Source organism: Lates calcarifer, linkage group LG1 (assembly GCF_001640805.2).
Source record: "Lates calcarifer isolate ASB-BC8 linkage group LG1, TLL_Latcal_v3, whole genome shotgun sequence".
Taxonomy (NCBI): Eukaryota; Metazoa; Chordata; class Actinopteri; family Centropomidae; genus Lates; species Lates calcarifer.
The window spans coordinates 9286715-9314634 of record NC_066833.1 but is presented as its reverse complement, the minus strand read 5'-3'; the positions used below and the strand labels follow the sequence as shown (position 1 = coordinate 9314634).

General features: G+C 44.9%; 1 protein-coding gene and 1 non-coding gene across 2 annotated transcripts in view; both read left to right on the top strand.

Annotated features, from left to right (window-relative positions):
- tmeff2a (transmembrane protein with EGF-like and two follistatin-like domains 2a) overlaps positions 1-23411 on the top strand; it is a 78551-nt gene extending 55140 nt beyond the window's left edge. Inside the window, 8 exon segments of the mRNA XM_018683165.2 lie at positions 7247-7269; positions 7271-7303; positions 7305-7345; positions 15185-15333; positions 17087-17143; positions 17390-17516; positions 20417-20575; positions 22510-23411. Of these exon segments, the coding sequence (XP_018538681.1) occupies positions 7247-7269; positions 7271-7303; positions 7305-7345; positions 15185-15333; positions 17087-17143; positions 17390-17516; positions 20417-20575; positions 22510-22606 (686 nt within the window). The 3' untranslated portion in view covers positions 22607-23411.
- Positions 23412-24118: 707 nt separating this feature from the next.
- trnas-aga (transfer RNA serine (anticodon AGA)) lies at positions 24119-24200 on the top strand. Its single transcript has one exon. It is a non-coding gene; the product is annotated as a tRNA-Ser (tRNA).
- Positions 24201-27920: the final 3720 nt, after the last annotated feature.

Genomic DNA, 27920 nt, shown 5'->3' with positions numbered 1-27920 from the left:
CAGGGTCTAATCCCCTCAAAGCCCAGAAAGATGAAGTTTTAAAGCCATAATTCCATCTTTTAATCCATTCAGAACGGCTCTGACCCAGTTGGGGACCTTGTTCATGGATTCGTTAACAGCTGCACAGACGCTGCCAGCGGTGCTGGTTGTACCTGGCTGCCGGTGCGTCTGGTTACTTTCTGGATTTGGGGGCAGTGAATCAGAGGTCATTGTGTAACTGTTTTTGTTGTTGTTGTTTTAATTGGCTTGTTCAGAAGCCGGGGAGGATTTTAGATAAACATTTAAGGCCTGAACTGAACTGTCCTGCAGACTCATCCCACAGGAAAATGCATGAACGTGTAGTTGTTTGTTGAGAGGATAAGAAACTTTTCTAGACTCAGGTGTGATGCATGGAAGAGGCAGAGGGCAGGTGATGAGGCAGGAAAGTTTTAGGATGTTTGTGGTCCTGTCCTGGAGATGCCATCGACACATTTGAGGAGGCAGCTTCCGTGTGATTGTGAGGCCTTTATTCGCAGTGCAAAAGCTCCGAAAAAACGACTTCCATTCTCTGTGACTCACAACAAAAACAACAGTTTGAAAAAAATAAGTTGATGTGCCATTTAATTGCACAAAAAAACACCCTCAGATTGGAAAGAGCTGACGTCCAGTCCAGCGAGGACATCCTCTGGTCTTTCACACTGCAGCCCTCCTCTCTGATCTGTGTGTGATCTTGCTAGTCTTTACAATCAGTCTTCTCTGTAATAATCTGCACCCATTTCTCAAACTAAAGCCATAAAGAGCCTTTTTTTCTTGGGGTCAAAGTTCAGTCAGATCGAACTCTGCTGGGATGAATTAGCATCCAGAAGCAAAGAGCTCTTCCCTGCTCCTTCATTTAAATTAATGGAAACTAAATTTTGGTCTGATCGCACCTTCAGTTGAGTTAAAAGACTCCGACCATTAAAATTTGATGCCTTTTCATCAGTGGAATGTAAATAAGTCGAGCTTTATGTGCCCATTTCCAAGCTTTTAAAATACGGCTTGATGGGTTTTACGTTGGTCACAGTAACACTAACACGCAGTGTGTGTTTTGTGTTTCCCTGCCAATGCCCACCAAACATTTTGATGGCATCATTATTTATATCGCAGTCATTATTGCCCCGTGCCTGATTCATTTTGTCATTTACGTCACCACAACAACCGCCCTTGGCTCACTTTTTGGAGGAGCTTGGCTTCTCCTCATCGGCCTTATGGCTGACAAATGACTTTGTGAAAAGCGATATGGTCTCCTGCAGGAAAAAAAAAGGAACAGAAATTGAATCCCGGCCTCTGTCGGCAGTCTCATCTGTCATCTTTTCAATATTGATGTCCATTATGTTTATGGATTATTTGGCTGTCTTCTGTTCTCTGGCCCGGCTCACCCTGTCAGATCGGCCACTTGGGGCAGAGGCCCGTTGATAATGTCATTTTGATTGATGGGTTTCATAGTTTAATTGTCAGCACGGTCTTCTTTTAATGGAGCCCCCCACACAATTGAAAGATTACATCTTAGATGAGTCAGAGTTCATACTGTGTTCACCGGTTGCACAGTGACGCTGATACAATGTGACTGCACCACAGATCCCGTATCATCGTCCTGGGCCATTATCAGCTGTTTGGCTCATGTTTATTGCTTCCTGTATCACCTTTCATGGATCACATGTCCGTTTACGGGAAGAAAACAGCCCTGTGGAAGATTTATCACACCTGCCAATAGGCGTCATTTTGTTTTGCTGGTTTTGTACATTTATCCTGTGGCCTGTAAACAAGTCCTGTGAAACGCTCGGTGCAGCCGAGTGTGTTTTTACGGAGTCATTTAGATCAGAAGAAGTTTGTGTGAGACTGTGTGGGTAATGTGGAGGCTGTAGTTTGTGCTGCAGTTGATGCTGGATAGCTGCCTGCACAGCTGAGTTAGCACCATGATAGCTAGCCTTGTTTATAAAGCTTTCTATTATTATCTTTACAAAGAGAAACCCAGCAGCTGCCGCCGTGAGCGAAACATCGAGCAGAACCAGAATCAAACTGTCAGTTAGCCGTGTTAGCTTGCTAGCGTTTAGCATCTCTGATTTACTGGCTAGCTAGCTACTGTATAAACACATTTATTTATTTAATTGCTGGTTAAACAGATCACACATGTTTACCCACAGTAATCTGATCCAGACTGGATGCAGTACTGTGGCTTCAGCAGCATGTGATGGAGAAATGCACAGAACAGGGCAGAAATTCAACTCTGTTTACATTAAATCTGGTTGTTTTAACCAAGATTATGCTGCAGTCTGCTGCTAGCTTTTGCAAATTTCCAACTTATTCCCATTAATTCCCACAGAAAGTTTCCAACACTCCACTCCCTACATCTCATGCACTTCATTTAGATAGTGGTAGACGATAGTGGTAGTTGTACTCTATAGGAAGTTATCACAACATCATGCATGTTGCATCAGATTATATCACATTTTCCTGTAATATCCAGATGAATCAGTTAAATGCTCCGGGGAGTCTGGAACATGTTGAGTCTGGACCTGGTGTTAAACCTTCTGAAGGGTGATTCAGTAACAACAATGAGACACGTGGGGTTTACGCTGCGTCTGCTTCAGCCAAGTGTAGGATGTATCAGCCTGTGCCTCCCCTCTCCTCCCCTCTCCTCCCCTCTCTCCTCTTTGTCTCTCCCCAGTGTGTTTGCAACCAAGGTCGTAGTGGTCCTGCTCTGTTTTCCAGGGGTGTGTGGGCTTCATTCATCATCCGTATGATAGCCCCACGCTAGAGTGCCCTAAATCTCCTGTCTGTGTTTGGGTGTTTGCACAAATGAATGATCTCTCTCGCTCCCTGCTCTCTTCTTAAACTTCATTTTAGTTTCACTGATGTATCTGTAGAAAGAAAATCACCAGCACACCTCGCCTGTGCCCTGCATTCATGTAGACAAGATACATTATGCATTGTATAATATCCAGCACAAGATGAGATAGTGTGTGGGAGAAAGACAAAGAACAACAATCAGTCTGTAGCAGAGGCAGCAGTTGCAGTTGTATCAGCTTGGCACATCTCGATGTCCCCGCTCTTCTTTGTAAAACTCGGTCGGGTTACGCGGGGACACGGTGGAATCTGGATTGGATTGAGATTGAGATAGTTGGTTTTAAGCCATTAGCAGTGTAATCTGCGCTGCTGAGACCATCAGTTTTACACAGAACCTCCCTCTTCAGTTCGCCGTCTGCCGACCGCCGGCCCCCGGCTGTCGCAGGAGGTTTTTCAGCAGCCATTAAAGCTGCGACAGGTGAATCACCCCGGCAACAGCGCGTCCCACCTCAGCCATTAAACCCTGCAGCTCGTTGGAAGAACTCGTCACGGCCTCGTTCACTGTTTTTTAGGACCTTACTGTGCCCTGGAGAGTAGTCAATACATTTATAATTTTCTTTATTTCAGAGCAGTGTTTTATATGAAAAGGACGTAGATACTCTACAGGAAGACGTGTTAGAGTTTTAGCTCTGTAAGTCATTTACAGTGCAGATGTACCCAAACTAAAATCACCTCACGCCGTGATGAATGAGCTGTAAGCTGATCTACATTCATCGCTTCCTCTGTGACAAACCTCTTTTTAAAACAAACATCATAAACCTAAACTTACTTGCTCTCCCATCGCAGATATTTTTTCTACTTTGCTCTCTGTCGCCGGTTCGATTTCACAAGTTACAGGAGCTGAACCAGTCGACCAGCGCTCGTTCACACCAGAGCGACTCGGCCAGCTGCTGCAGTTAAATGAGCTCCGAGCTTGTCACGCCGGTTTCCTCCCTCGCTGTAAACCTTTCCCATTTTCTGTGGCATCCCGGCGGGCTAGTATCACCGGCGCAGTCCCGGGTTTAAGTGCAGGAGTTCTGCATTGCTGAGCTCTGTTGTATTTACATGTGAATTTGTGCACATACATGCGTGTGTGGTATTAAGAGCGTGGCCGAGCTCCAGACACCAGTAACGGGATTAGAGGCGCTCTTTAACCCCGAGAGGAAGCCCCACAGCTCCGTCGTGACTGATCCACCGATTTTTGCCCCTCTGTTGTTTTATCTGCTTATCTCCCTTTAACTCATCATTTCACTCTAATCTCCTCTCCTCATCCTTCTAACTTAATCTTTACTTTTCCTCTCCGTCTTCCTCCTCTCACACGTAACCTACACTTAGAAGCATGTTTATTAAACTGAACTAATTATAACAAGAAGAGAGGGAAGACAGGATGTGTGAGAGATGAAGGTGAGGCTGGGACAGTAATCACAGAGGAGGCCAGTCTGGTCCAAGGGTGGATCGATATTAGGTGATGTAGGAGCTGGCGGGGGGTGATTGTGGGGGCACTAGAAGGGCTAATCATTTCAGTCATTACCCGGCCGTGTCTGCTGATTCCAGGGATTAGCAGACACAGAAACAGGGGAGATGTTGTGTTAGTGCTGCAGGAGACTCTATCAGGGATTTGAGGAGTGGAAAACACTGCCTGTCCCCGGTCACCTTCGGTAATTGTGTCTGCAGTAGCATGTGTGTGTGTGTGTGTGGAGCTGTCAGCCGGAGTGTGAGGACAGAAAAGAAGAGGGGGAAGGAGACGATGTTGGCGTTTTGTCTCACACATGTGACAAAGACCATCCCTCGCCTTCCCTCCCTCTTTTCAACTCATGTGCAATCGTAGGAGAGGCAGAGTCGTGGGAGAAACTACATGCTCGCCTGCCCACAGGCCTTTATGTGGAGCTGATCACTTGACAGAGCACGGAGAGGCTGGCTAGCTGCAGAGAAAATTTCACACACCGCGACATACACGACAGGTGGAAATAAGGGAAATTACATTTTACGTCAGCGGTCAAAGTAGTCGCACCTGGCTAATTCAATCAGCGTGAGCTCCGGTGTCGACCGGATCCTAAACTCTGATGTGAGACAAAAAACAAGCGGGTATAATTGAACCGCCATGCACAGTCGAACACCTGAGAGCAACACTGACAACAAGCCTTGAAAGTGTGTGAATTAAAAGATGCTTGAATTAGTGACTTTTTCCACATTGGGATCAGTTTAGCAGTGAAGAGTCGTACTCGGCCTGTGAGTTATGTAATGTTTCTCTGGCTCAGTCTGAAATATTGAACCAAGTGACAGAGGTACAGATGATAACAAAGAGCCGGCCTTTCAAACTGGAGGCAAAGAGACTGAAACACATGTGCAGAGTATTTATCATGGCTGCTGAGTTGCATTGTGGTAAATGTAGGATCCAGGGTTATTGGAGCTTGACCGTTACTGGAAGCTAACGTGATAAAATGTGTTACTCTACAACAAATACGATGCTGATGAGAAACGAGAATTGGTTTGTGCTCCTTGTGTAGAAACTGGTGGAGAGCCTCTTCCACTAAGACAGAACAGTGGACAAATGTTGTCATATTGAAGATGTGTGATTTCTGTCAGGAGCTGTGGATAAATATGAATTGTTTGTCTCTCGGCCGGTGAGCTCAGCGGTGACCTGGTATTTCGTTGTGTTTAGCTCTGATGAGGTTCATGATTTCAGTAGCTGAGACAGCTGGTGGAGAGGCAGCTCACACAGCTCATTATTTTTAATTAGCTCCACCTTTTCAATTAAGGCGCTGCCAGCTTTGCACATACCGCTGCTGGTCTTTCTGTTAGCACATACTCAACACCACCGTGAAACTAGACGGCAAAATGTTTTTCACAACTCATTATGTTGAGATGTGAACGCTCTCAGCTGCTTTCAGTCATTTTCTCATCAACAAACATACAAAATTTCAGGAAGTTTTTACAAACACATGCGACAACTTTAAATTGATCTTATCCTAACGTGACATACAGAAGTTGCTGGAATGGTTTTTGCAGTGCACACTGAGATGATTTGGCATTCAGGCTTCACCGGCGGGCTACGTGCCAACGCAGCTTCACACCTTGTAGTCTTGCCAGTCCTGTGACCTGAAGGTAAAGCTGTGAATACAGAATGTACATCTCGCCACCTGACTGCAAATATTCAGCATTCAGAGGACACTGCCTCGTCGCCGTGGCTGCCTTCCAACCTGCAGCTTCAGACACCAGCTTCAAAAGAAATAAAAAAAAACACTGAAAGCAAAAGGCAGGATGTTTGAAAGGAGCTTAACATCCTCAGCAAAGGAACTTTTCAATCTTGGAGGCTGCATTGTGTTTTTGGACACAGGCGAAGAGAGACGAATGAAGCTGTTGGGATAATCTGACCCAACAGCAACAAAATCCGAGCGCAGAGTTATGGAGGAGGCACGTCAGCTGCTAACTAGATTCAACAGTCAAAGAGAGCGAAGTAAAGTTAACTGACTTTGACCTTAAAATAAGAGTCAAACCCAACTTAAGCTTGACAGCGGAAAATCAGGTTAAACCTCCCTACCAGAGTTCTTTCCAATTCATCCAGCGTGTCACAGGGGATCACAAGAAATAACAAAAGTTTCAGAAGGGAAAATGAAAGAGGCGACACAAGGGAGAAATGTGTGGCGGCAGCAGTGTGGGTGTCTGTGCATGTGTATGTGTTGGGGAGATTAAAGATATGACATGGGGAAATGATGCCAAGTTCCACCTCTTCGTCTTCTTTTTCGAAAGTTGTCCTCACGGGCCCTGCTAAGTTTAAAAATAGAGCTTGTCTAATGGAGAAGAAGGCCGAAGGGGAAAGAGAAGAAGAGCGAACGTGTGCAGAGACTGGAGGAGTCCTCTGTGGTAGGAGAATGCAATTTGAGATTGACCAGATTGCTTTTTTTTTTTTTTCCCCTTCCCTCCTCTGTCTCTTCCCTTCTCCCCCTCGGCCGCTCATGAGGCGTGATATGCACCGGCGGGGTCCCTAAGCCGCCATAAGCCTGACGCCAGTACCCACACCGCCGCCAAGGAGTCGTCGCACTCACAGCGCGAGAAAATCAGCGCGATGAAATAAAAGAGGGACTCCAAAAAGATCAGCAGGGATTTGAGAGTGATAGATGAGAGAGGGGAGAGGGTGGAGAGAAGAAAGAGGGGGGAGAAAGAGCGAATGGATGAAGGAGATAGCTTGCCGGGGATTATGGCGGGATATGGCAGAATGTAAATGCACTTGAGTTGTCCAAGGCTGATTTCTCAGGGTCGTATCGCGTTGTGAGAGGAGCCATTGTCGCGGGGCTTTGTTACAGGTTTGAAAGAAGCAGCTGTGCTTTAAAAGACAGACAGGAAGTGTGTGTCCTCGATGAAAACGGGCGTGACATGGTTTGTCTCTCTCTGTCACTTTCAGGTGGAGAGGGCTCAGCTGAAGCCTGGACAGAAGGAGACGTCCACCTGTGACATTTGTCCAGTTTGGGGCCGAGTGCGACGTGGACGCGGAGGATGTTTGGTGAGTTCGGACACTTGAAACTGCTGCTCGGCCGCAGTTAGCGGGCTAACGTTTCCACAGGTTTTGCCATCAAACACCTTAGTCCCTTTAAACACTGAGCATTTAGATAAAAACTTTTCTTTAAACTGCACACCCCCGCTGATGAACACCCACTGAGGTTTAGTGCATGGTTGACCATTTCATTTAACCTCAATTACCAGAGCAGGGCGCAGAGAGAAAGGAGATTTTCGCTTATTCTGGAAATCCAATTACTATCCTTACAGGACTTGGCAATGTCAGGCCAAAAATGGCTTCGACTCGCACACGGGAAACTAGTTCAGGGAAGAAATAACGTTTGTCATAAATTTAACCATTTACTGCAGATGAGGCGGATGCAGGTGATATGTTATCACCTCCCTTTCATGCATTAGCAAGGAAGCAGCGCTGAAAAACATCCTCAGGGGGACATAACAAACATGCGTGTGCAGAGCCCTAATTAGATGGAGGTTCAACTGGTGAACTGTTTTCCAGCATCAGACAATATCAGCTTTTATTTATTTGCAGTGTGAATGAAGCTCAGATGAACATTGTAGATTTAGCGTGGAGCAAAGGATCAGGTGGTATCAGCAAAAGAGAGGCAGCTCTTATAAGAAATCCCAGGCGTACGGCTTAGAAATTAGAAGCACCCTGAGACTATGACTCTATCAAACTACTGGATGTAATGGAAAGATAATGTACCCTGGTGTGCAATAACCGTAATGCCAAGGAAGAGCTTCATGATGCAGAGGGAGCCTCGCTCCAAATACCAAACAGCTGGAGTCCGCTCGTCCTGATGCCGCCCACTCCCACAAATGCACCTGAATATTCTATTAAAACACAGAAATCAATTTGAGCAGCACAACATACTGTCCAAACAGAAACCTGGAATAAAGACAGAGAGAGAGGGAGTCACGTATCTCCTTCAAAAATCAGTTGACACAAACAGATGTAAATATTTTAGTGTCCCTTCGTTTAAAAAAGAAAATACAAGTACTTCTTAATCTTTAAAAAAAAAAAAAAAAAACCCAAACTGTTCTGATAAGAGTGTTTCTGGTGAATAATCACGCAGGTAATTGCGACCCAACAGCAGGTAATTTTCATCACGCAGCAGCCAACCACTCGCTTAGCCCAATCAGACGGCAGCTGATTTTAATCAAACAAACCGTCAGTTAATCAAACAATGAGTGTGGAGGTGGATGGCTGCAATCAAAGACCAGGTGACTGTAAAGTGATGTGTTTATAACAATACATTGTTCTTATTTTCATACAAACAATACGCAGTAATAAACGTTGATTTGTGCATTGTTAACCACTGTGTAAGGTTTTCACTGCATCGTTCAGTCATAAAGCTCATTGATTGGAGAAGTATGTTATTTTAAAATGTTGTAATTGCTTTTTATGAAGATTGATGTCACTCTCAAACAGAACCAGGTGATAAAATGAGATCGCGGTAAAATTTATGTCGATTAAGACGATAAGCTCAGCAACCCAACAACCTATCGCACTGCAGCATTAACACAACAACAGCCGGTCAGGCAGCAGTTTTTAGCTCACGCACATTTCCTGACCCAGCGGTGAAGAAAGCTGTGGATGAGTCAGAAACATGAGTGGAACCGCTGAAAGGCACGAAAGTGGAGAACTCACATTATCCTCTGAACAGGAAACTGTTGACAACAAAAGGTCACAGCACGTCCATTATATGGAAGCGGTTTGGTTCCTTAACAGTGACGACGCACCGATTAAGACGGTCTGAAAAACCGTCTGTAACAATAAAGATGGAAGCACGCCATATGTTTTTAATCGACTGAAAAGGTTTCATCCCAGACCACACAGCTAACAGGACTAACAGCTAACAGGGCTAACAGGACTAACAGCTAACAGGATTTACATCTAACAGGGCTAACAGCTAACAGAATAACAGCTAACAGGGCTAACAGGACTAACAGCCAACAGGATTTATATCTAACAGGGCTAACAGCTAACAGGGATAACAGGACTAGCGGCTAACAGGACTAACAGCTAACAGGGCTAACAGCTAACAGGATTTACATCTAACAGGGCTAACAGCTAACAGGACTAACAAGGCTAACAGCTAACAGGGCTAACAGCTAACAGGGACTAACAGCTAACAGGACTAACAGGACTAGCGGCTAACAGGACTAACAGCTAACAGGACTAACAGGACTAGCGGCTAACAGGACTAACAGCTAATGGGGCTAACAGCCAACAGGATTTACATCTAACAGGGCTAACAGCTAACAGGACTAACAGCTAACAGGGCTAACAGCCAACAGGATTTACATCTAACAGGGCTAACAGCTAACAGGACTAACAAGGCTAACAGCTAACAGGGCTGAACCAAAACTAACATCTACTCTGTCAACTTTTGCGTCCACTGCCCCGTATGAAAAGTGACCCAAAAAAAACGTGGATATAAAAAACACAGTTTCTTACTCCTTAGCTAAAAACATGACTCGCCTGATGAAAATAAAGTGCTGGACTGTAGATACAAACTCCCAGACAGGAAATACTTTTCACACAAAAATCTGTGATCGTAGTCGTCATAGTTTTTTGTTTTATTTACATTTTTTGATAAGTTACAACCGTTAATGTGTAGTTAAGGCAGATGAAACATGTTTGCACAGTCTGACACAAAACCTGCTTTTTTAACAAACGAGATATAAGCTATGAATCAGAGAGCTTCTGATATGCCGGTCTTATTGTTTGTCCTCCACAATGACACAGCAGACAGGTTACAGGCCTTTTGTGTTTGATAATTATCTGGATCACAGCCTGAGGTCTGAACTCGGCATCGACGCCTGTCACCAGTGGTGTTTTCTGACCCTGGCGCAGGAAGATCACATCCTTAATCCCACCTGAGAAGCTTTGATTAGCTCAGTTGCAACTGCAGGAACGGCGTTAATGAGCGCCAGTGAACGCAACACCGACTCTCGAAGCAGGCTGGACTCTTATGCAGTTAATGCATCAGTTTGAAAATGTAAACCGCCCTCAGCATTTTGATGTTTTTATTTTTGGAACCTGCTTATGATTTGTATTCAGTTTGACAGTGTAAAAGAATGTATGCCTGTTGTAATGATGGCCTGTTTCCATAATGTGCTCAGAAATGATGCTCAGGCTCTTCCTTTGATTCTGTTTGTCATCATTTTTCATTCACCATCTGGATTCAAATAAGGAGAAGAGAAATGTGCTCAGCGATGTGAAATGCTGTAGCCTACGTATGCTGGCTGAGCTACACTGCACTTAACCCTGTTGCAGTCCTCACACCAGCCCTGTGTAGCTCAGTCCGGAGGCAGAGAGCAGGCAAAAAAAGACCAATTTACCCCTCAAGGATCAATAGAGTGTCACAAAAACCCATTTAGATCCATTTGTGGCATAAAGCTGTAATTACCCACAAGAACCCGTGCTTTCAAACCCATCAATAGCACCCATCGGTTTTGATAGAATTAAGGTGGAGGAGGAACAGATAGCGGGGGCGGGGCTGCAGGGACACTCGCTGCGTGAACGCTGGGTTTAGACCTCATGACAAAGAGGCGAGAAGCCGGCACTTATGTCCTTATTGAAGCTTTGGAGAGCGAAAGGGAATTCCAATGAAAAGCCCGACAGAGGGAAAGTCACAGGTTGCTGCAGCAGGGTGGGAATCAACTGGAAATGTGCAAAGTTGCAGGTCAAACTTAAATGTAGCTTCTTTCTAGAAGCTTTCTAGATCACTGCATCTGAGCCCACAGACTGCAGCCAGCCAACGCAGCGAGCTATGGTGTTGAAGTTTAACGAACAAAAATGAATCAAAATGAGAGGAGAATGCAAAAAAAAGTATTTACATTTTAAAGAGTGTTTTGTACACGTGTCTGCTTCTGACAACAAAATAAAAGGTCATATTTATGCATATATTATCTCTAATTTCCAGTTAGCATTTCTAACGTGTGTGTCTTCACTTCACTTAACCTCTCTTCTCTCATTTTTCTTCCTGGCTTTTTTCCTCTCTCCCTCTCTGTCTGTCTGCTCTTCTCTCTCACTCAGTTTTCAGAGGATTACAGTGAAATTTGAGGCTGAGGATTATGAAAATCAATGCCATGTTCAGTTGCAATAAGGTTTGCTGCTAAGGATTTGTATACAGCGTGAGGCAGTCAGTGGATATGTTGGTCTCAGCTGCTGTTTTTGTGTGTGTTTACATGTGTGTAAAGTGGCCTTTTTCAGTTGGGGGGTGGTTTAGGTTTGATGGGAGGGAGCTAATCAATACCACACATCCTGCTAAGAAAGTATCCTCACACACACACACACACACACACACACATGCTTTCATACGTACAGTACACAGGTTCACACACAGCGCTAACTTTCACTTAACACTCCTCTACCTCTTTGTACCTCTCAGCAGAACGTGTGAAGCGATGAATCTGTGTGAGAGAGAGAAAACAGGGAGGGAGGGAGGAAAACAAGCCTGAACACAAAGCGATTCTGTCTCGTGCATGTATGTGACTGTCTGCGGGGCGTTCGAGTGCGTGTGCGAGCAGCATTAGGATGTGTTGACGCACTGCAGTCCACTGGTGCTATAGTGCCTATTGTGGAGAAAGTGAGAGGCCTCATTAAAAATGTATGGAGCCCAGACATCAGCCACCGACCAGCAGCAGCAGCCCCTGGGATGGCTGAGCTCCTCGTGATGGGAGGTTGTAGGAGAGAGAGGGGGGGGAGTAGCATGTAGCATGTATATATGCACATGTTAAGCTTATACTCTCTTTTAAAATGATGCGTGGAAATTTCCTTTGAGCTCAGACGCTCCTAAGATTTTTGCTTTCCTCTTAACTCCCCGCAGTTCTCCTCGCCGCCTCCTTTCATGCTAAAACTATTCTCATTTAGATACTTTTTACGATAACACAGACACTTTAATTGTAAGTCTAATCTTGTCTGGAGGGTGGCTGTTGCAAAATTATATTCTGCGTTGTATCATTTTTAAAGGTTAACTCCCTTATTTCTCACTTGCCTCTGGTGGTACAGGCTGTGCAGATTTGGCTTTTAACTGATGGGATATCCACCTTCACACGGTGTAAATAAGAGTGTGTGACTTGTCTCACACAGATTCAAAGTCAATTCAGTATAAGAACTATATGTAGTTTTGACTATTAGTAACAGAATCAGTGTTTATACTGAATATGAGAAATTCCCCAGAGAATAATGCCTCTCTCGTCAGCGATCCACCAGAAACCAACTTCTGTTTTTTGCTGAAATGCTGCCAGCTGGGTCGTCTTTACCTCTGCATCATTATCCTGAACTGGGTAGAAAAATACTGTATTGTCTCAGTTTTTCCAGTGGGAAGCTCGACATATGTGAAGACACACACACACAGAGTGTTAAAAAGGATTGGTTTTTGGTAGCTATATAAATGTTTGCTTAAATGTCACAGAGAATTTGTGTCAGACCGGTGAATTTCTGACTCGTTTTGTGCTCATTTTTACACTCCTCTAAATGGAAGCAAATGTAAATTCATTTGTGCTGCTCACAGTTAAGAAAATGCCATTTAAAAAAACTCAGCATCTGTTCCCACAAACAGTATCCGTGTTGCCGTGGATGATACACAGAAAACGCTGTCGATAGTTTTTCCCGGAGGTATCGAGGCTGATATCTCAAAACCTCCTGCAAACACAGTTTTAGGGAAAGTTTTACAGATGTGGTGGAGAATGTATGTTGACTATGTGTCTTTAAAGAATAAAACTGATTTATAACGTGTTGTTTTAGGGCGTATCCAAAGGCAGATGTCACTTTGAGCGAGTAGTTACAGCAGCTTCTGTTACTGTCAAACTCATTTGGGGGGAAAAAACAATATTAGGGCTGCAGCTAACAGTCTGCTTCATCTGCCAGTTATTTTTTCCAGTTAAGCAACTAATTATTTTCCATGTAAAATATCAGAAAACTGTGAAAAATTCCCACTGAATCAGACTGGGATCTGGGGAGTTTGGAGCCCAGGTCAACAGCTTTGGCTCTGGAGACATTCCTGAGCAGTTTTTGTGGTGTGGTGGGAGCATTATCCTGCTGGGGGAGGCCCCTGACATTGGGGAGTGTTGTTGCCATTGGAGGGGTGTGTGCTTGGTTGTTCAGTGTATATGTGTTTGAGACACACATCTTTTTGTATTGCGTGTAACACAAGTCTGTTGTTTACTTTCTGAATTTTTGAAAAACAAACTTTTGATGTTGACCATGAAAAGGAAACGTCGGCTTTAGTTTAGAGGATTTGACCTGTGAGCCTCCGCAGCTTTAAACCGCAGAGTTACAGTCTGGTTGTGTGTTACAGTTGTGTTGTGTAACCCTCTGCAGTGGCAGGTCATCACTGCTGTGGCGGCTCACTTTCAGTGCCATGTGGGATTTTGGATACGCGACCGTGTCCTCTCAGATCCAGAACGAAGCCTTTCTTCACATCATTCTTACTTTGCTGATCCATCATTACAACAGTAGCTGAGCACTGTCACGCTTTGCTGCACGGCGTTTCAATCAACATCAACGTCAGCGGTACGAATCATCACGGCTGATTGCAAGAGTGTCTGTGCGTGTGATTGCATGTGTGTGTGTGTGTGGGCACACGTTTACGCGTTGGCGGGCGCCCACGTGGGCGTGTATGCAAATGCAGCTGTAAGACAGGCGAGCGCCTGAGCTTTACGGAGAGCCCGGCACCAGGGGAAAATGAAAGGAGCGAGAGAATAATGACAGATTTATAATTACAGAATCTAGTGTTCAGTGCTACTCAGCAGCAAGTGTCTGGGGAAGGCGATCCGGGTGTGATTTCTGCTGATCAGGCCTGCCACACACTCGAGGGTCACACTACACGTATGCCAGAACACACACATTTACACACATGTATGTCTCACACAGTAAATGGTGTGGTTAACCTGCGAGAGTGAAGCTCCTGAGTCGCTGAGGAGGAGTGGATGCATCTCAGTCGGCCACAACAACACAGCAGAGGATACCGCTTCAAGGAAGGAAGTCACTGATTTAATGACTCATTTAGAAAGGTCATGGATGTAACGCAGTAAAAAACAACATCATCTAATTAGACTTCCAACTTGTACTGAAAGGAATCATCTGTCGCACAGAGTAAAGAACGGACAGAGGTAAAACAGGCTGCACACTTTTCCTCATCTTCATACGGATCTTTTTTTTTACAGTCTCTCAGCTGAATGGTTTTTGTTGAAGGACGTTATTAAGACGTGGTGTAATACAATCTGTGATCTTCAGTGACTTCTCAGCAAGCTGTGTCCGTATGTGTTATAATAGATTTTACTTATAAGTTATTATTTTCCTTTTAGACCACTGTCAATGTTATCTAACACGGGTTTCATATCTGAGAACTTCTGAATAGCCGCTGCTTCTTTTTCCTCCACAACAGTAAAATGTTCGGCTTCGTCGTCGACACTTCTTTCATTATTAATTGCTTCCTGCCTTTGTCAGGCTACATCATTTGTCAATCAAGCCCTCGGTGCAGCCTGGCTCGTTTTTTTTTTTTAGTTAAAGCCATTTGCTATTGTGTCAAACTGAATGTGCCAAACCCCAGTTTGAACAGGATTACTGTGCATGGTCCAGCATCCTGACTGAGTGCAAGCTGTACAGTTTTTTATTTTTTTCTGTCTCATTTTTAATCCCTGAATGAATTTGGGTCTGTGTCTCTCGCAGTCAAACACACACATAAGTCTCTGCAGGATAAAGATGCTCTCATTTTCATTCATATTTCAGATCTCATTTATTTTAAATGTTGACATCGATGATAAATAAAACACCAGGAAGTTTGCTGCTCTGACGTGATTTCTCGTTCCTCAGGTGTGTGTGCAACATCGACTGCTCCCACATCAGCTTCAACCCGGTGTGTGCCTCCGACGGTCGTTCCTATGACAACCCCTGCCAGGTGAAGGAGGCGTCCTGTCAGAAACAGGAACGCATCGAGGTCAAGTACCTGGGCCACTGCCAAGGTCAGACACTCAAACACACACACACACACACACACTTCTAACACACATTCTAAAAGATGCAACGACGCCTCGACGTTCGCAGCGGACGCCGTCAGTCCGTCCGCCCTGAGCAGGTGTTCGCTCGGAGTTGACGTGAGGCTGCGAGGCGGCTCGCTGAGCTAAACGCAGACAGCTGCAGCTCCAAACACATCTCATAATTAAAGATAGTCTCAATCATATTTTGGAATAGTGTGCAAAGATAATCCTCCAAACCCCACGTAGCCTTCACTCCTATGTATATTGATCATTTTAGTGAATGGTAATCCTCCCTTTTTAGTGTAGTATCTGTTATTTGAATGCAGTATTCGTTTGTAATGGTTCCAGGGATGAAGTTATTTTATTAATCCGTGTGGTTAAATCCCTAAACTGAATCACACTGCTAATCCGTGTGGGAGAAGACAAAGGCACAAGAATTCTTCCTCTGAATGTGTTTTTGATTTGATTTTATTTAAGGCTCGATCCACCAACATCTTAATTTCTCCTCATTTTGCTTCGTTTCGCTTTAAGATCTGACTTATCGACGGCCGCGGTTCAGGGGAGGCGTTCAAACCTCTATCGTGCAGCGGCTTTTATTCTGTATGAGTACATTTGAAAGCGTTTGATTGGCTCTGCGGCCGCACAGGACATACGGGGACAATTGATCGAGATGTGAGAAGCGAGATGAAAGCTTTGAGAAGTAATGGGGGGTAAAGCAATCAGGGCTAACCAGCTCTTGGAACACAAATAGAAATCTGTATTCCCCCGTGTTACACCTTTTGGGTCGGACCACCCTCATCGATCTGTGTCAGGGAGAGTGGAGAGAGAGAGACAAATGTCAGGAAACTCTGTTATGAAACTGCAGCATTAAGAAACCTCATGTTAGCCAGGATTCAGACACCGTGACATTTAGAATGCTGGTTTATAATATTTCCCCGTGTGTCTCTTGTCATATTATTGGGAAACAGTTTTACATTTCCTGGGACTAGTCCAGCCTTCTCCTGTTTTTCCACCTGTACATCAGCGCATATACATTCAACCAGATGCTCAAAACGATCCGGTGCTGCCTCCTTAACACCTCGAGCTGTCGTCGATGCTGGAGCTGGAAAAATTAAACGCGGGAGGAAAAATTCATTTAGTTTCTTTGTTTGATTTCTCTTAAGTAAACATGAGACTCCTGACCTCCCCCCGACCTCAAAATGCTTCTTTGTTTCTTTTATTGTGCCTCTGGTGTTTTACAAGCAAATAAAAGGAGGAAGAAGAAATGAGGAAAGTAATCGCAGTTCCAGGCACATTTCATGCCACAAGTCTTGCATCATAAATCTGGGAAATACTTCCCTCAGTTTGAGGGAATAAATTCACTCACCGCTGAAAAAAATCAATTGCAATAAAATGATTATGATTGGAAGGAGGTTTTGTCTCGCCATTGTGAAAAAGGGAATTCAATGCAAGCTCAGTGCGGTGAGAAAGAATGCATTATTCCCTCTGAATGTTTTCTACCTGAGTCCGCTCCATTCTGCCCTTTGTTCAGTCCAACACATTAGGGGATATGGTCTCTGACTTCTGGAGAGAATGGTTCACATTTATACGCATTAACTAGACAGTGCACACACCACATGATCCCTTTGTTGCGATGATAATTTCATTCAGCTGCCTCCACCTGCACTGGCATCAGTTTGAGTGTGTAAGTCCTGATAGAGGAGAGGAGGTCGTTCTAATGCGTCTCTGTCCTCTCCAGGTGACATCATAACCGGGAACAAAGGTGATGGGCACTTTGCACGGACTGACCTCACAGGTGAGCGCAGGTGTAATGTTGGCTTCGACTCACAAAGGCGCCAGTGGAGCGTCGGGAAATGTTGTGGTTTTTGTTGAATGTAGCCTAAACGTCACTGTGAACCAGGCTGTGATCCTCCTCTAACCTTAACCAGAAAAGCTTAATAATTCATCTCGTCCTCTCTCTTAGTAAAACCTGTGTCTTTCAGTGCAGTAATGTATGTGCATTCAGTATTAATGAGGTGTGTGTGTGTGTGTGTGTGTGTAGAGGAGAAAGAGGAGTCGAGGAACGGGCTGGCTCGCGGCCTCTACATCCCGTGTCCAGATCACTACAAAAACTACTGCGTCCATGGAGAGTGTCAGTTCCCCAGTATGATGGCCCAGCCCTCCTGCAGGTACACACACACACACACACACACACACACTCTGTATACACTGTGTGTGGGGATGAGTTAAGTATTATTTGAGCATATTTGAAGCTTGACAGGCGACAGGAAATGAAGGCGGAGAGAGGGGGACTGACGGGAAGCAGAGGTTCAGAGCACAGTCAGAGTTTACAGGATGAATCTTAACCACTCGACCACAGCGCCTCATTTTTTACTGTTTAAAGACATGAGCTGAAATAAGCACTAAAGACTGAGCTAACAGGACTATTGATTATTATTTCTTATTGAGACGAATGGTTTTTATTTAGCTAGCAATCAATACGGCTACATTTATATTAGCTGTTATTGGCTACAGTGCAACAATCAACTCAGCTATATTTATCTTAGCTAATATTAGCTGCAGTGTTTTACAGTGACCAGCTCTCTGTCACCACCTCCCTCCCTGTTCTACAGACAGCAGGTAATATAATCAGTTATTAATGTGAAAGAGGTTGTTTGTGGTGACGTGAACTTGAAGATGAACTTCAGATGAAAGCTAATAAAAGCTAGCTAGGCTAACGGTGTCATCACTCCGGATAAAAAAAACACAGTAGTTTTATTTACAGCTGCAGTTGTGAGAACTACAGGGACCATCATCCTTTGCGCTCCGCTCGCTCCCTCGTCAAACCCACAGCAGAGAGCAGATCAGAGGACAGAGAGACGAAGCCTTTGAAGCTCTCGGATGCTCCAGCATCTTTTAGATCTGATGCAGCGTTTCAGAGACGGGAAAAGGTGACAAACAAAAAAACAAGATGCAGACACGTCGGTGAATACGACTGACTGATCCTTCTCATCGTTTTTTAAATATCATATCGTGGACTTGTTATCGTATCGTGAGAAATCCTAAAAGGATCATTTCAGTTTGCAACAACATGAGGATTATTATCAGCACCGACAGAAACATCCAAACCAATAAAATAAGAGCCATGTTTGAGCCTCATAAGTACACACACATACACACACACACACACACACACACACATACACACACACTGAAGTGAGCATCAGTTCCACAGGTGCAAATGACACTGTGTGCACATACACATTCACACAGGCAGCACAGACATTAACACACAGGCACAATAAGGAATGATATTAAAACCTGCCACCCACACACACACACACACACACACATACACACACATACACACACACACACACACACACACACTCAGGTCTGCCATCTCTTACAGCCTGATAGCGTAGCAGCCAGGGGGTCTCGGTATCTCTCTCTCTCCCTCTGTCTCTAACCTGGCTCGTCCCAGCTCACCCACCCTGCATACAGAGCACAGAGAGCGGGTGCGACAGGTCTCTGCTGCCCCCTGCAGGTGGCAGGAGGGGTCTCTGCACAGGGGGGAGGTGGTGGTGGTGCATGGCTGTGTACACATGTGTGGAGACAGAACAGAACAAGGTTACAGTGTTCATCTCACACACTGTCAGGTCGAAGGGATAGATAATGTGAAGGAGACTGTGTTTGTACAGTGTGTGTGTGTGTGTGTGTTGGTACCAAACAAGGATATGCAGGTGTTGGTGGGTAACAACCTCCCCAGAGATGGAGAGAGCAGGTAAAGAAGAGGAGATGGAGAGAGAGAGAGAGACTAATGGAGATGATCTTTGTCCTCAGAGACGAGCTAAAACGGTCCCTCTTTTAATCTCTCTCTCTCTCTCTGGTTAAATCTGAAAACACCAGATACCGATGCTCGATACTGAAAACTGCTAATGTAATATGATGTAGGGGAGAGCAGTGTGTCATGATGAATCAGCTGACTGCATCATTTAGAAGGAAATGTATTATCTCTAATAGAATCTCCAGATATCGAGCATCTGGTTTTAATTTTTTCTGTTAATCACTCAATCGTGTGTTAAAGGACAAAAGTGCCGAAGCTGCACAGGAAGACGAGCCTGTGATCTGGTGTCAACTCGGGTTCCCGTCCCCCCCCGTCGTCACGAAGCTGGCTCGCTTTTAACCGAGATAGATCACCATGGTAACCTCTGCTGCGCCGCTAACCTGGGATGGGATCAAAACCCCAAAGCTCGATCACGTGACCGATCAGATCCTGACGTGGACACAGGAAGTGGTCGTTTCCAGAGCATCGAGTCTCTGCAGCTCAGGATAACATGCTGTGTCGTCTTTTATTCCTGTCAGCTCTTCATCAGGCAGGGAACAAACAAAACAACAACAAAATACTTTATACTAACGACGTAAAGTCTTAGACTTACTTTCAGTCAGTCTGTAGTTTGATTGGGAATTATTTATAAACCACATCTTGTGTTTCTGCAGCTCATCGTCCTGTTTTTTGCTCTGATGCAGAAGATGTTGTTCATGTCTGAAAGTGAGAAATCCAGTGTGTATCTCTCTGGTTATTGGTTACACCCAACCAGTCGAGGCGGACGACCATGTTGCCTTAAAACAGTTAACCGAGCCAGTTGATGTCAGTTATACAGGATCACCAGTCTATGGGCTTTACCTCTGCAGCCTCTGTAATGTACAGTTACAGCAGCAGCAGCTCTGCGGCGTCGCCTTCAATGCATATCTATAATTGCAGCTTTATTGTGGACGAAGGCCCACAGCTCGCGCTCTCTCTCTCTCCCTGCCTTCACTTCCCGCCGCGAGCTCCATCAGTCATGTTCATCTCCGCGGTCACAGCAAAGAAAAAGCACTGACACACACACACGCATTGTTCCACCACAACGTCTTCATCAAACAGGTAGTGACGTTTCAATTAGAAACACCGAAATAATTAACCTGTCTGTCGGTGCAAAGAAATGACTTGTTTTCTCTCTCTCTCTCTCTTTTCAACCACTCATGTGTGTGTGTGTGTGTGTGTGTGTGTGGTGTGTGTGTGTGTGGTGTGTGTGTGTGATCTCAGCTGTCACTCTGGTTTTAGGGGCCCCCAGTGTGATATCAAAGAGTACAACGTGCTCTATGTGGTGCCAGGCTCTGGCAAACTGCACTACGTCCTCATCGCCTCTATCATTGGAGCACTCCAGGTGGTTATCATCTGTGTGGTGGTGCTCTGCATTACCAGGTGAGTCATGCCCTAACACACACACACACACACATTCAAATTTCTTGGTTGTGTGTGTGTTTGGGAGTCACATGGGGGGGAGGCGAGGGAGCTCCGAGGCCTGGAGGAAACAGCTGAAAGGTCACCTTGCTTTCACCAGAGAGAGAAAGTCCTGTCACTTTCCCTCTGGACACACACATGCAGTGTGTGTGTATAAGCCAGTTATCTGTGTAGGCAAGCACACACTCTTGTGTTTGAACAGGCGTTTTGTATTCCCACTAAAAAGCCCACACACACATATCTACTGATATAGCCTGCAGCTTGTCTGCCTCCAGCTGACCTAAGCAATTTATGACATTTAATAAAAGATTTTAAAAGAGTTTTGGCCGAGACAAAACTGCTCCTCTGAGCAAAGGAGGAGGAGGAGGAAGAGGAGGAGGGACGAAATGAGAGAGGGAGCAGTCAGAGAGGTGGAGGATGAGAGGGTACAGAGAGAAGATAACGAAGGGAAGAGAAGCTCAGAGCTCTGAATACAGCCACAGAGGCTTTAATGTGTCCTGCTGCTCAGCAATATTCATTTAAAGCAGGAGATCGAGTATAAATAAGAAGATACTCAGCCGTATAAACGTCCACAGTGCGGCACTTGTTACCATGGAGACTGTTGAGTTAACAAACGTGTAAACAAATGAGTGATTCCGCTCAGGTTCGCCTCCGAGTCGTGTCTCTGTTGGAGCGACTCGGCTTTGTTTAATGTGTTTTGTGAATGTTGCTGAGGTTTCACGTGATTTCCACTTCTTATAAAGGTTTGTCATTCACTTAAAGGAACAACAGGTGGGAGCAGAAAAGGTCATCTCCGAGCTCTGCCTCCTGCCTGTGACATTTAGTCACATCTTGGAAAAGGTCCCCTCCAAAGGGTTTTCACTGCAGGATATTGTTATTGTTGTTATTGTCACTCACCTATTATTCTATACTCTCACCGCTGCCAACATATTCTACACACCGACCGAAACCAGCTGCGGCTCTGATGTTTCAGACCCTGTGCAGTTTTATGCAAAGGTGTGATGAAAAGAACACATGGTGTGTTCACAGTTGGATTCAAAAGTTGGAATTTCCAAGTTCCAAGTCTCAACTAAAGTTGGAGCAACTCCACCAACCCCGACATCAGAATCCAAGATGGCTGCTCCTCACATCAGCAGCAGTGAACTCTCTGCTAATGTTCCTGTTTATAGCAGCTCAGTCTGATTAGTTTCACATGAAGTCAGTCAGACACAGAGAACTGTTCAGGTTTTATCTGTGGACATGTTGCTACGCTGTTTGTAGAGTCTTTTTAAGAACGATCTGAAGTGTTTACATTTAAATCTAATGAAGGTCATCCAGGTCATGGTCGTCTTAAGTGCTAGAGTTGAAGGTAACTGGATGTCTTTTTAGGTTTCTTGAAGGTTTCACCTCTCGATTCAAAAGGCTCCTTCAGTTCATTTGACCCTGACGACTCACATGACGACAGGGTGGCTTAACGATGATGAAACCTTTCAGATGAGAGGTGAAACGTCTTCAAGAAACCTAAAAGGAGTCCAGTTACCTTCAACTCTAAGCACTTCAGAAAGGTTCGTGTCTGTCTGCTGCAGAGGTTGTATTTACTTCATGTCAAGTCTTCAGATCCTGATTCACTCACCTGAGTCCCCTTCAGTTAATCCTGCAGATGGTTTTGTCCTGGTTTTTACCCCTCAGGTAGCAAACAGGGTTTCCATACCTCACTGGTTGAGCGTGTGCAGCCAGAGAGGTCGACTGAAAGCACTTAAGAAAGAAAAAGAAAAATATAGATGATTACAAGCTTTAACCTTTGAGAAAGTATTTCAGGACGGCTTTATTTGGACCTGTAGGAACAGGAAAAGTTTTCATGCTCTCTCTCTTACAGTCTCATGGCTAACATCTGCCATCTTCCCCTCTCCGAACAGGAAGTGCCCACGGACCAACAGGATCAACCGGCAGAAGCAGAACAATGTCCACTTCAGTTCAGAGAACACCATGCGCGCCTCCACCCGACTTATCTGAGCCCAGACACACCAGACAGAGTCCCCCAACACCCCCTCCACTTTACGGAGAGCCGTGGCGTTTGATGTCCCCCCTCCCTCCCTCCCATCCCTCCCTTGTTGTAGGCCAACCCTGAAGCTAAGGATCTGCTTCCCCTCACTCCCCCGCCCTCTCTCCCAGTATGAACTTCAAGAATGCCCAGGGAGGACGGCGGCAGGGCGGAGACAGAGCTGGAGCACCAGTCAGCAGCGAGACTCACTCGTGGGGTAACGTCCTTATCAGTCGCCACCGCCGCCGCCGACCCCCCTCCCGACTTCCCTCAAGCTGCCGATGTGTCTCCTTGCACCTTGTCACTTCTGCCCAAGGGTTTTCTGAAAAACTGAACCGTGAGGTGTCCTGGAGGGGGGGGGGGCGCTGAGGATACTGAATGTGAGTGTGTGTGTGTGTGTGTGTGAATGTGTATTAGATGTGTGAGCTTTGGTAGAGGCGAGGCTAGCCAGTGTCTGTTGTTTGTAGATGAGGGGGGGTTAAAGCAAATCGGGGTAGTGCAAAGCAGGGTAACGGGCTTTAAAAATGAGGTGTGTATTGTTCAGTCTGGGAGGGGGGTGGGCCGGGGGGGTCCGGGGCTACACGTGATGCCTTGCACTTTGTGTTATAGGAGACCTTTGACAGAGGGCACAATGTTATTATAGAGCTCTCTGTTCGGTTGTGACGATGACGTCAGCTACTGTATCTTGGGTTCTATTTCCAATAGTTATTACTACGTTGTCTTGATGGGGTAATTTTTCTGTAAATGTAAATAAATAATTTATATCACGAAATGTAACACGCTGTGTCTGCCTCTGTTCATTATCATCAGATTCATGTTCTAACACTCACAATAAGCTGAAAGTTAAAGCACATTTTACCAGTAATACCTTTAACTAATGTTTGCATTTGATGGAGTGTGTCTCCAAAGTGGAGTTTCTACCTTTTTCATTGAGGATGTGAAAACCTCCTCCACCTCTGTGGATTCCTTTAAAATGTTTTCCACAAACACACAGTGAGGGTCTTTAAGTCCTGTATGCTCCTGGCCCTTATCAAAAATAAAGGCAACCACAAAACTGGTGAGTAAAACACTGAAGTTGCTGTTTAGCACCTGGAGAAAATCCAGTTTCATGTTCATTCTACGATGCATCTATATTTTATTACAACCTTCCCCTCGACATATTTCTTTCATTCCTCACTGTAGTACATTTTAACCAGCTGATATTTTCCAAAGACTTTGAAAGGCGGTGAAAGACTAGTTGAAGTGAGCGCATGTCAACAAGTGAGTGTCAATCACAGCTACAGGTGTTTACCGCCGCTAGATGGTGCTGTTGTCACCACAGGAAGAGGAACAGGACCGGAGCCGCGGTAAAATACTCAATGCAGAATGAGACTGATGAGACCTGACTGATTAATTATTGAGCACATTTTAAGGATTGTTATCGAGCTATATGATAATTTAAGCTGGTTGTCAAAATGAAAATGCTTTCAGAAGATCTGCCGGCAGTTGTCGTGGCCGAGTGGTTAAGGCGATGGACTAGAAATCCATTGGGGTCTCCCCGCGCAGGTTCGAATCCTGCCGACAACGAGACTTTATTTTCACATCGGAACAGCTTCAAATCATCTATAGGAAGATAAAAACATACAATAAAGAAACAGTTCAGCTCACAAACATATGTCAGGAGCAAATACTGTCTGTTTATATAAAGTTATGTCTGTTCTCCCCACAAGCATCAAACTCTGGACACAGAAAGTCCTCTCATTAATCAACCTACAGAGGTGTTCCTGTCCCTGTAAGAGACATCATTTGTAAACATAAAAATAACTTCTTCTTATTATTATTGATTTCCACCGGATTAAACATTTAAAATTAAGGTCTAAGCAAAAAGTAAGTGAGTATATTTACTCAGGTACTGTAGAATAATACTTTTTCAGCAACTTGTATTTGAGAATTTATATTTTATGTTACAGTTATTAGCCTAGTACTTTATATACATACTCTGCCTTGATAATACTTTTGCAGTTATAAATTTGTATTTTTTTCAAACAAAAAATACATTTCCAGCACTGTTACCCATTCATAAAGCCCCCTTAGAGCTATTTATTCACAGAATGAGTTGATGTATTTTCTGTAGCCTTGAGCAAGAACAAAGCACACAGTACAACCTGTATTCATCAAGATTTCATGCCTCTGAAAACATCAAAGTCGTGTTATTAGAAACAGTATGAGGGAAGAGATCATGGTTCATATATGAAGTTCTCAGGTGTTGTTAGAGTCAGTCATGGGTCACTGTGGCAGACTGAGGAATATTCCCAGGACACAAACAGTAGAGGCATGTGTTTGTCTGTCTGACGAGCAGATCCCGTTATTAACCTCAAATATTTAATGACGACGTCAAACTGAAGACAGAAATGTCAGGCTGTGATTCACTCACACTGATTCTGATAATGCAGGAAGAAGCTTTGTGATGAATCTAAAACAGAGAAGAGAATCTGTTTTTACCTACAACCTCGAAGTGTACTTGACCTCTGTAAACCATAGGAAGAGTCTGTGAGGCTGTTTGAAATGAACCCTCCAAGTGGAGAATGTCTAGTCGCACAGTCTATACCTTCACCTTCATCTCCCTCCCCTAATTAAAAACTACAAAGTCAGATTGCCTTGCAGTTCGATCCCCGGACACGCCTCTGTTTGTGCACACATCTGTGTATCTCCACAAAGCCCAGCAGACCCAGTCGGGGTAATCCTGTCAGTTTCCTGCCTTCTCCTGCTGGTTTCGGCTCAGATCCAGCGGGCCCGAGGCCAGGGAGGAGCAGGAAGGAAATCTCTGTGAATGTCTGAGAGTATCTGCTCTCATCTGAGGAGGAGGAATGTGGTGAATGCTACCATTAATAGGACAGCATGATTACCCCAAAGTGGGTTTTGCTTTTACTTACTTTAAGAGTAGGTCCTACTCTTGGTGTTTCTTTTACGTCATGACAGATAAAAGTTGATTATTCAGAAGGAGGGGACGTCATGTAGAGTCAGCTAGGCTGTAATCTGCCAAAAAAAAAAAGGAAATCCCTCCTTGTTTTCAGAAATAAAAAGACTTAACTCACTGGCATGTGATTTTTCTGCCATCTGTCAGCATGCCATTTGCCATTATCACTTGGATTTGCATGATGATGTTTAAACAGAGTCAAGTGCAGGTTGACTGAGCGCTAAGTGTGCTCCAGTGACAGCTTGCTAGACGTGGTTGGTAATGAGGAACATACTGTCCTGGTGTTAAATCAAACTTAATGTTAGTCTTTCTAGATTCAAATCAGTTGCAGACTGTAGGCAGCGTCAGTGTCTTGAATTGGATTCAGGTGACCATGGGTAGTCAGTGGAGGTCAATGAGCAGCAGCGTGACATGTGACCTTTTCAGCTGACCATCTGTTAGGGTTTCACTGTGCCTGAACGAAGAGCTGCTAGAATGGCATTGCAGCAGTGGAGGGGGGAGATGACCATGGCCTGTACCAGGGGTTTGATGGTGTTCTGAGGTTCGATTTTAGCAAAGAGAAGGGGCCCCAGCACCGAGCTTTGGGGCACTCCTGTGGGGAGGCGATGAGATGTGCGTTTGTCATTGCTATGACACAATTAAAGAACACTCAGTAAGGTAGATTCACACTGCGGATATGACTTGCCTGAGATGCTCAGAGTACAGGCAGCAGGATGCAGTGATTCACCGTGTCAAAGGCTGCTGGTAGGTCCAGCAAGATAAGAACCAAGAACTGGGCTGCAGCTCCAGCTGCCCTCAGGGTCTCAGGCCACTCTGAGAGCCAGACTGATTTGGATCAAGAAGGTCACTCCATGACAGGAATCCTGAAACCTGCTCTTCTGGTAGACTTAGATAAGGATGGAAATAATGAGACCGGCTGTAGTTCTGAACTGGAGCAAGGTCAGTTGAAGACTTTTTGAGCAGAGGTGTTAGCTGAGCTTGTTTGAATGCGGCTGAAAACATTCCCAAAGCATTTTTACACATGTGTGATTGCTGGCACAACAGTGGGAGATACAGTCCAGAGGAGGTTGGGAGGAATGGGGCCCAGCGGACATGTAGCAGGACGGCTACAAGGCTGGAGTTTTGATACCTCGCTGCATGTCATCCCCCTTCTCTCTCTGGCTGTAAATTGAGTAACCCTGCGATCAGTCAGATGGCCGTGGGTTTCTTCGAGGTAGACGAACACATAAAGGACGTGGACGCCCAAAAGCTCATTCTGTTTTCAGCACACAACAACCAGCGCACACAGAAATAATCCCCCATATGCACGCTCCCCCTACAGAGCACCTACTGAGCAGAGATCGGTACTAAGCATTGGAATCTGACACTTTTCTCAGAAACACATAACTCGTCATCTCACTCCTCTCTCTCCTGTTTCAGTCGGCATGTTTGAACACGCTGGCTTGTTTTCCAAAGGAATTCAAATGTAGATAATATGCATGCAGCTAAATATTAAAAATTTCCTCCATTTGACAGATCACTGTCAGGAATCCAAACATCAGACTGGATGAGCGGCCAGGAGAGGCTTCTCATTGATTTTACAATCAACAAACTACACCTCAACTCCTTTGGCAGGAAGGATCGGCCTGTTGGTCTGAAAATTGATGGTGTTGGACAAATAAAAACTTACACACTCACAGGAACAAACACATGAAAGGTATTTCCTCGAGGATGTGTGTGTGAAGCTTAACACCTCAAAAATTGGTCCATTAGCTTCAGACTTGATAGCATCACACAGCAAAGAAAACACACACATTTCTGTACGAACATACAGGCCCACCTTTAAGTGAGCGTGTGTCTACCGCACGCTGGTGTGTGAAAAAGGGTCATTTAAAGATCCACTGCCATCTGTTTTGGCCCCAGCATGCCATTTTCCCCTCTGTGGGGGCCTTTGATTTAGCGACAAAGGGGTACCATTGCTTCCTTCTTTCCCACTGTGCAACCAGACATCCAGTCTGAGCAGGTTATACATATCAAACACTGCCGGGCATCCATCGTTTCATCATGGCTACGGCCACCTGTGTGGGACTGTTGGTGGTAATCACAAGCATTAGGGGTCTCATTTAAACACTGATCAGGGAGCCTGTTTGTTTTGAGTCTTGCAGATATCACATAACCAGGCGAAACTGACTGTGAGGAACGAGGAAGCAGGTGGATGATTAATTCTAAAGTACAACCTTTCAACAAAACCACAGCACTGTGCACCCGTAGTCTGATTTTCTGGACATCATCAACTGTACAAAACTCATCCATGCCTCATATTGCACACGCCTCATTTCCTCTGAGATACA